General features: G+C 37.0%; 1 protein-coding gene across 2 annotated transcripts in view; it reads left to right on the top strand.

Annotated features, from left to right (window-relative positions):
* LOC105448219 (pleckstrin homology domain-containing family G member 5-like) overlaps positions 1–8508 on the top strand; it is a 90855-nt gene that overhangs the window by 6890 nt on the left and 75457 nt on the right. For both annotated transcript variants that reach the window (XM_011686678.1, XM_011686677.1), the window contains exons 4-6: positions 3496–3586; positions 4098–4188; positions 7699–7789. In XM_011686678.1, coding sequence (XP_011684980.1) covers positions 3496–3586; positions 4098–4188; positions 7699–7789 — 273 coding nt within the window. The remainder of the gene's footprint in view (positions 1–3495; positions 3587–4097; positions 4189–7698; positions 7790–8508) is intronic.

Raw genomic sequence — 8508 nt, 5'->3', positions numbered from 1 at the left:
CTGAGATACATGATGATCTCGAAGTCGTCTGATATACATTTCACACACCATCGGAGGCGTAATTAACAGTTAAACGTGATCCTTATCGCCTCCTAGGAACTTGCGAGAGGCGTGCTATCCGGAGCTTAGGTCTCGTTAAACTGGTTCGAAGAGATTAATGAGATTCTATTTGCCTCATCCACCGGTCTTTATCAGTATCCTGTTACTCGCCGCGAGTTTTTTTCCTTCTCCCTCGTGCCCCGAAGAAGCCACGCTCAATTTACAACCTTTTACCGGACTACAGCTCCTGATACCGTTGGGAATTGACGAAAGGTCCGACCATATTTTCATTAATCACCGAATCAAATTTTCTACTTTTAGCGAATCCTGCTGTATATATATATATATATATATATATATATATATATATATGTTTTATATTTTTTTTAATTTTCTCGTTCCATAGAGAATAGAGGCACGCATTTGCGAAGTTAGCATTTCGTTGCTAGAATTTCGATGTAATGGACAGAATTCCCATCGCGGGTCAGAACCATTACAGCTATATCGAAATTCTAAAAACGGAGCGCTAACTTTACGGAGGTAAGGAAAACTTTTCGGCCGGAAGCTTCCAGCATGATTCCGTGCCGTGCACGAACGAATCGAGACTATTGATTTATGTGGCGGTTAAAACACCAATGGTAATTTAAGTGTTGAAGCATTCTTGCTTGTGAAAATATCGATTAGCTCTGACTATCAAATCATAATTCTATAGGGAGGTTAGTAGCGTGTCATAAAAGTTCGAATGCACACTTGTTGTAATTAACCTTGGCAGGTAAATAAATCTTCTTGTTTTATTCGTGGATCAGCTTTAATTAAAGCGGGTCTAATTAAAAGTCTAATTAATCGAGGCAGTAGCCATTAAAACGTAGGTTTCGGATTTACCGCGGATTAGAGATTAATTCAGAACTGCGGAACGTTCGCAATACGGACCGGAATAAGTACGCCCCGGCTGCTTTTTTGAATCCAACACTCTGAGGCTGAGAACCGTATCGTATAATGTTTTAGTAAACCAGGATTCCGCGAGGAAAGCGTATCCGACGATATCGCCGGATTCTAACCGGGACTATTGTTCTGTAGGAATCCAAACACCTGAATCGCGGCTTTAGGTACAATCAGATCTGAATCTTGCACGCGAAACCGGCTAAGCGTTTAACCCATTTGCATCCGTACCAGTGTCTGCGTTTTAGCATGATACAATCGCGCTCTCTGTGCACATAGTTCGCAGCGCTGACTTCCGTTGTCTTATTGACAACTTGACTCGCGGATTATCTCTGCTGCCGGGCGAGATCTCTGAAAATGTAGCACAATTACACGTTCATGTGCTACACGAACTCACTGACTTCGCGCGATCCAAGCGAGCGGGAACATCTCAAGAATTCTATTAACGCACGTAACACAGCGCGATTATTCACGAGCCCGCAATTTAATTGACCTAAAACAGCCTTATATAATTGCCTCGATTGGTACGTTGCTCTCTATAGAGCGGTTTCTCGGGAACGCCGCTCAACTATTTTCGCCAACGATCGACAATTTGGCGCGAATAATATGGTCAATATAATAATAATATGGTCTATTCATATATATTCGACGAATGATCAGCCGCTAGTAGTAGTACATTAGCAGATAATGAATAATTTGCTATCGTTAGTGGTACATAATAGATGTTTGCGATGTTAAAATTGCTGCCAAACATCGCTGATAGCAAGATAAATTTTTCATTTTTGTGTGGTTAATCGGAAAAGTAATAAACATCATGTACTTAACAGGATAGTAAGTGGTTTTTATAGTATAGTGCTATTTATGTGTAGATAGCTAATGAAAAATTTGCAAGTGTAATGAGTCTTCCGCTCTCCCTCTCCTTTTCTCCCCCCCTCCTCTCTCTCTCTCTCTTTCTCTGTCTTTTTTCTTGCATCACGTATAGACGCTTTTTCTTCTCAGAAAACTTGGCGAACAACTTGTCTTGTTTTCACGTTGAGAATTAATGGCGACGACGACTGTTGAATGGTGCTAAAGTTTATGAATTTTTTCGTAAATCTCCTTCTAGACGCTACTTTATTTTTGTTCTCGTTGCACTCAGATTTATTATCCTGTTTATTATGCATGTGTGTTTAAAAACGTGCAGTATGAAAAATAGATTGCATTATAAATAATATAAATATACATATACGGACATATTATATTGAGCGTCCTTCTCATTAACGTGACACAGAATCATGTCACAGCGCATAAATTCCAACGAGAATGATTCGCGATGGTTTGCATGGTTGAAACAAACCGCGTTTTAAAATTCATTCTCGATTCACAAAGCATACCGCACGATATCGGCATTCATAATTAAAATAGTATTATACAAAATAATGTATATCTATGCATGTCAAGTTAACAGTAATGGGAATGTATACGTGAATAATATAATTTGATACAGGATATCTAACTAGTTGTTTAAAATTTTAAATTAAATTGCTATTTTGTTAATGTAAATATTAATAAAATAACAGTTTAATTTAATAGCGCCAGAAGTATCAAATGTCAATACGTACGTTTTAGGATATACATATATTTAAATGTTATTTTCTTTATTTTTTAATGTTTAAATTTACATATTTTCTAACGTTATGTTGTTAATATTATAATAATAGTAATACATCTACTGCAGTGTAAAACGTACTGCAATTGTAATTCATGTATGTAATTTTTATTTAATATTTATTTTCTTGAGATCACATAAAACAAAAAACTTTGAAAAAAAACTACTGTACATGCAATTCTTCTTAAATAATGCATTTACAATACATTGTTTTCGAGTTCTTCTTTAAAAATAAGACTCAAATAAATCGCGAGATACATATTATTGTGCGTACAATTTATATGTGATATCATGTAAAGTTATATATATAATTTCGCGATGATTACAATACTTTGATGTTCATCAAGATTTCTTATGAAAGGAAAGACATCGGAAAGCTGCAAATAAGTAAATAACACATAGTACGATTCTTATTACGTTCTTATTCGTTTATTTATTTTTTACAATTGCACTCAGTACGCACTCGATAATGCGACCAGTGTTTGCACAAAAAATTTGATGTATATATAAAAACACATCACCTTTTTTCGTAAGGAGAAGCCTCTGAATAGCAAGAAGCAAGCTTTTAAAACTTAACGATCACATTAAATCCCCCTTCCTAATAGGACACAAGTCTTAATCCCAGCATGAAAAAAAAAACCATCCCGGGTGCTGTATGAATCTTTTATCGAAATCACGAAGACCTCACGCGCAGTGATGCTTCGTCGTACCTATCCTTTTTCATGGTAATCTTCTCGTTACTGGTTTATATCGTTTGTCAATAGCGACAGCGACGCCGAGTTTTATGCGACCTTTTTCGAATGTACCTATACAATCGATCGATCTCTTAAACTTAGGATTTATATGAGACGTTCCCATTTGTTTTGCAGGCCACTAATCTTAGACGAAGGGTGAATACTCTGTCACATCCGTCAGCATCCCCTTACGGACGGCACAGCGATTATTATCACTCCAATATAGGTGATTATATTGTTTATTATTCATTATACAATTATTATTACAGTGAGTGAGAGGGCGATCAATTTTAAAATTATTTCGACTTTTCTTTTTTATTTTTTCTTATTCGTTAACTTCCTAACTTAACTGTATGTTTAACGAAAATTATAAACGATTTTATATGTTCCTCTCACTCTTTTGTTCAAATTGTTTATTACGACACACTTTCAAATGTTTTATTACCACTTCCGTAAGTTCATCGAATTTACGATTAATTGTCCGGCTAATTTCTAGAAAGTGATTAATCGTTGTGAAATATCGACGCGACGAGACACGAAATTTTCTTTAGATTTTATAAGGATATAGAAGTCAGGTCGAGCTAGCTAACAACTTAATTTTTCTGAATCCCTCCCAGGGGATTATACACCCTTCCCTTAGACAAGATTAAGCTTTATATTCTCCGGTGAAATTCATATAAGCGAGACGCAATTCTCGTCGACGTGCCTCTTTGAAAAAGGCTTTTTTTCTTTTTTAGATCTAAGTAGTCCGCCCTGCGAAGCAAGCAGTCTTCCGGCTTTGAGTCACGTCGCCATCGACGCGGATGACAATGAAACGAAATTATTGCTGTAAGTATGGCCGATTGATTTCCTATGCTCATCTGCGTCACTCACCATGCTCGTTTTCAATAATTATGACGTTAATAACGATTTAATTATTGCACTAGATTTTTGTACATGTCTAAAAGCAAAAATTGCGAAAACCGTAGATTATTTGTAAAATTTTATATTTTGCCCAATGATTTCCGAAATATTCTTTTCTTCTCTAGCCTGACTTAAAGTACATTACAAATTTATTATTCTGTTTTTTTATTTTTATCTGCCATATATCTATCAACTGTGTCAAGATGACAACCGTCGTTCTTTGTTCTATTCCATTTCTTCCTCTCTTCCACTCGAATTTGCGATATTTTTTGTGCATTCAGAGAAAAAAAGGAAAGATTATTTACTTAAACGATTGATTGCTCGTAGCTATAGTTCGTCTTAAAAATTTGTTGAGATTCCTTCAGTAAACAGAAGCGAGAAAAAAAAACGATCGTAAAACGTCTTCCGTTGATTTTCGCACGAATACTTGTTTCGCGAGCGTTCTGTTCTGTCGGCGGGATAATAAATTGCAGTTGAAAAGAAGGGCAGAAAGACAGAAGGAGGTCAATAAGCCGCTATCTGTGATAAATCACAGCATTGGTCAGAGAGCAGCGGCGATAGACACGAAATTGAGAAAGAGGTAAAAGAATTCTGCACGTTAATTCTTTTCGAAACACTCGGAACGTTTCGAGCGTGTCATATAATTCACAATCCGCGATTCGTTTCGCTGAAATCCGCGCCTCGATCTTCGGGAACTTCTTTCACGGACATTATACGCAGGTCTCATCGCGGCTGACAAAACGATTCCTTCGTTCGCACGTACGCGTAACTTTTAGAACTATTATTTTCCTCCCCTCTTTACTCCCCCCCCCCCTCCCCCCAACAAATGCGTCGTTCGCGCAAAATGAATAGCTTTTCTGGAGAAGTGTATGTTTCGCAGCTGCACGTGCAACGGGGGGTATCGAGGCACGAGTTACGAGATCGTCGCTTGTATGTACGTCGGTAAATCAAGTCCACCGCTCGCTGCAGCAATTTAGTTTGCTCCCGTGAAACAAAAGTCCAAATCGTGCGGTACATCGTTACATACTCGCCATTCGTCTCGACTCTACCGACGCTTTAAGCCTAAAAGTGGAACGGCCAGCGTTAGTTTATTTTTACGAAAGTAAAAAAAAAGAGAATCACTTATAAATTTTAAAATATGTATATGACACACATATTTTTAAAATAGACCGTATCAGACGTGGATATTTATAAGTGTGTCCAATCATAAAAGTACGTTTAAAACTTCTAAACAGTTTTAATGACTAGTCGAATTATTTTACTTTGCTCCTACACTTACGTACAATTATATCTCTCTGAGAAAATACTGAAGAATTTATTTGCTTTTACAACCGTAAAATAAATGTTGCCATTGTAAACAAAACGGCGCCCACTGTGCTAAAGTCACGGACTTTTAAGAGCTTCGCTTCGATGGCAATCTTCTTCCCCAATTATTGAACTTTGTCCCCCGACTTTTTGCGGGAATAAGCGAGGGACTAAATTGGAACTATTTTGACAACGAGAGGAAAGAGGAATTCGAGGCTCATCGGTATTCCTCCCCTATTTTCCAACCGACGCCGACGCATCACCTCGATTCTCAGTCATTATTCTTTGATATTCCACATGGGTGCTCCGCCGGTACACCCGTATTTCACCGATCGTCGTATTTTGTGCCCATTCCTGACATTTATGGCCAGTAAAATTTAGAAAAAATATATCCCATACAACAGCGATATAGAAAATCGATATTTTCCACCGAACAACTCAATTAATCATGACGTGTAAACCTTGCTAAGTTTCTTGTCGCAAAATTAATTTTACAAATACCTTGTGCGATAGCCACAAACATTTACGTCAGATAAGACAATTTGCCTCGTTAAAAAAATTATATTGTTAATCTTCTAATTACATACTATAATTACATATTGTTTGTTTTTTTTAACAATTTTGTAGTAAAATTACCTCAATTATATCACCTGTATTTGACGATCTTTTTGTGACGATCATAAAGAATACAGGAGGTAAAAATAAAAAGTGATAATCAGCACTTTCTGAATGATGTATAAAGAAACGTGCATAGCATAGATATTGTAGTTCACTTTTATACCGGTGTCTCACGCATTGGCGAGCAGACTGAAAATGTGAAACATCGCGGCCGACATTTCCATACCATCTTTCGCAAGTTTTCTCACCTCTTTTCTTGACTTCCCACGAATTCCCGGGCTTTGCGCTTTTTCGCAAGAAGAATTGGAAGCAGCCACGGAAGAATAACCGCGGTGAATCCCGCGATGAAGTTTCCGCGAATGGAGCATTTCCTCGCACGTCCGTCATTTTAAGACCCCTGAGCACTCCAAGCTATTACGATTCTCTGAGTTGACGCCTTTCTTTGTGAGATGAAGACCTGACCGCATTAATTACTACGAGCTGTGGGCAATGTTTGCAAGGACTGAATTAAGTCGCGACGAGTTCATGCCGGTACTTTGTCGACGGGAATATTGCGACGCGCGGGAAAGTTGCGACACAGCTACTTGGTTTTTCTGGTAAACATCAGAATCTCAGAATACCTAGATATTACATACTTTTACGTAATATTACAGCATTGGAAATTCATAAAGGGAAAGTAAACCTGCTGCAGCGAAGCAATAATCCCCGACGGTAGAATACAAAAAAAGCCGCCATTCACTTCGCGACAACGTTTGTTGACGGGAAGAGAAGAGCATTTTAAGTCAGATTTTTATCTATTCTAATATCGGCGCAATAATACACTTCACGCGCGTATCTTCTCGTCGGAAATTCAAATGTGAAGTCGCTATCTCTTGCGCCGCGAAAGGCATTGAGGAATTTGTATCGGTTTCTTGCGTGGTTGAAGTAAAGAGTGAAAATCCGAGAGGGTAACTCCCGTTTCGCTTAAGAACGGTGAGGTATGTCGACACTTATCGCTAGTGATACCGGGGGACTCTAACAGAATCCGATATCACTTTCTGGAAATCGAAAATCTTTTCATATCGAGAATACGGAGCATATTTCGAGTACGCTTTTTACTCCGTTATTGCGAGAATAGTATCGTGCTACATATTTCTCGAGTACGCGAAAGTACGATTCGGGGATTGCGAAGGCGATCAACGAACGCTGTAATACATATATATTTTCCCTATACGTTATTTCCTACAGAGTAAAAACTATGGGACAAAAAATGTAAATATTTAAATGAAATTGACAGATGCAATAGAAATTAATTAGCTATAGTCAATGCAAATGATAAGTAAAGCAATATTATTTAAACGTATATTCTCACGATCTCACGATCAGATCTGAGGAAGATTGATTGTTAATGTTCATATTTATGAAATATTTCAAAGCTGTATTAGGTAACCTTAGTAACCTTTTTTTCTGAATCTGACATTAGAGTCGGGAGAAAAAATTATCCGACTAATTCAACGTATTTTTGTTTTATAGAAGGGAGCAACAGGTCAGGAACGGACGAGGGAATTTCAGATCCAGCGTCCGAAAGTTATCTCCTCTGAGAAATTTCATCAAACAGCATTTGGTGAGTCTTTCCCTTTTATTTTTTTTTCCTCGTCAAATTAATTATTCTGCGGAGGCGCATTTGTTTTATTTTGATAAGATATTTCGTATAACAATTCGTGGCAATGTTGCAATAAAATCAGTGTCTCAGCAAATATTGTTGATAAAATGTCGATGCTTTAATAAAAACGTTCAGTCAACTGTGCTTGCTAAAAAAGCAACTCTCGTGACTTTATTAAACCCGTCGCCATTAAATTTATTTTAAAAAAAGACCGTTTTTCTTTCTGTAAATATATAATTAATATTTATGCACGTTGTATATGCAGGCATCGAGTAATATATTTTTCTTTGTAAAATGACTTGTAACATAAATTAACGTACGATATTTACGTACGATATTTGCATATTTGTTACGCGGTTAGACTGTTTAAATCGAGAAACTTTATAGGCATTTATGCAAAATAGCATAGCATTGATACTTGCTATTTTTTCATAAAGAAAAACTCGCTTTCAAAATGGCAAATAAGGTTTGTTTATTATTCAAGAACATTTAGTGCACTGGTTAAAAAGCTTTTACACGTGGAATTAACGCAACGCCCACATGGGCACATCAGCGATTATTCTAATTATTTAATCACTTAATTTAATTCAAACGGATGGAATTTTATAATTATCAAAGCTGACTTTTCGTATTTAGGGTGGAAATATATGTCTCTCTAATTTCGAAAATAATATTCGTCT

This window comes from Wasmannia auropunctata, unplaced genomic scaffold (genome assembly GCF_000956235.1).
Source record: "Wasmannia auropunctata unplaced genomic scaffold, wasmannia.A_1.0 LD336088.1, whole genome shotgun sequence".
Classification (NCBI taxonomy): domain Eukaryota; kingdom Metazoa; phylum Arthropoda; class Insecta; order Hymenoptera; family Formicidae; genus Wasmannia; species Wasmannia auropunctata.
This window is presented reverse-complemented; position numbering and strand designations above follow the sequence as displayed.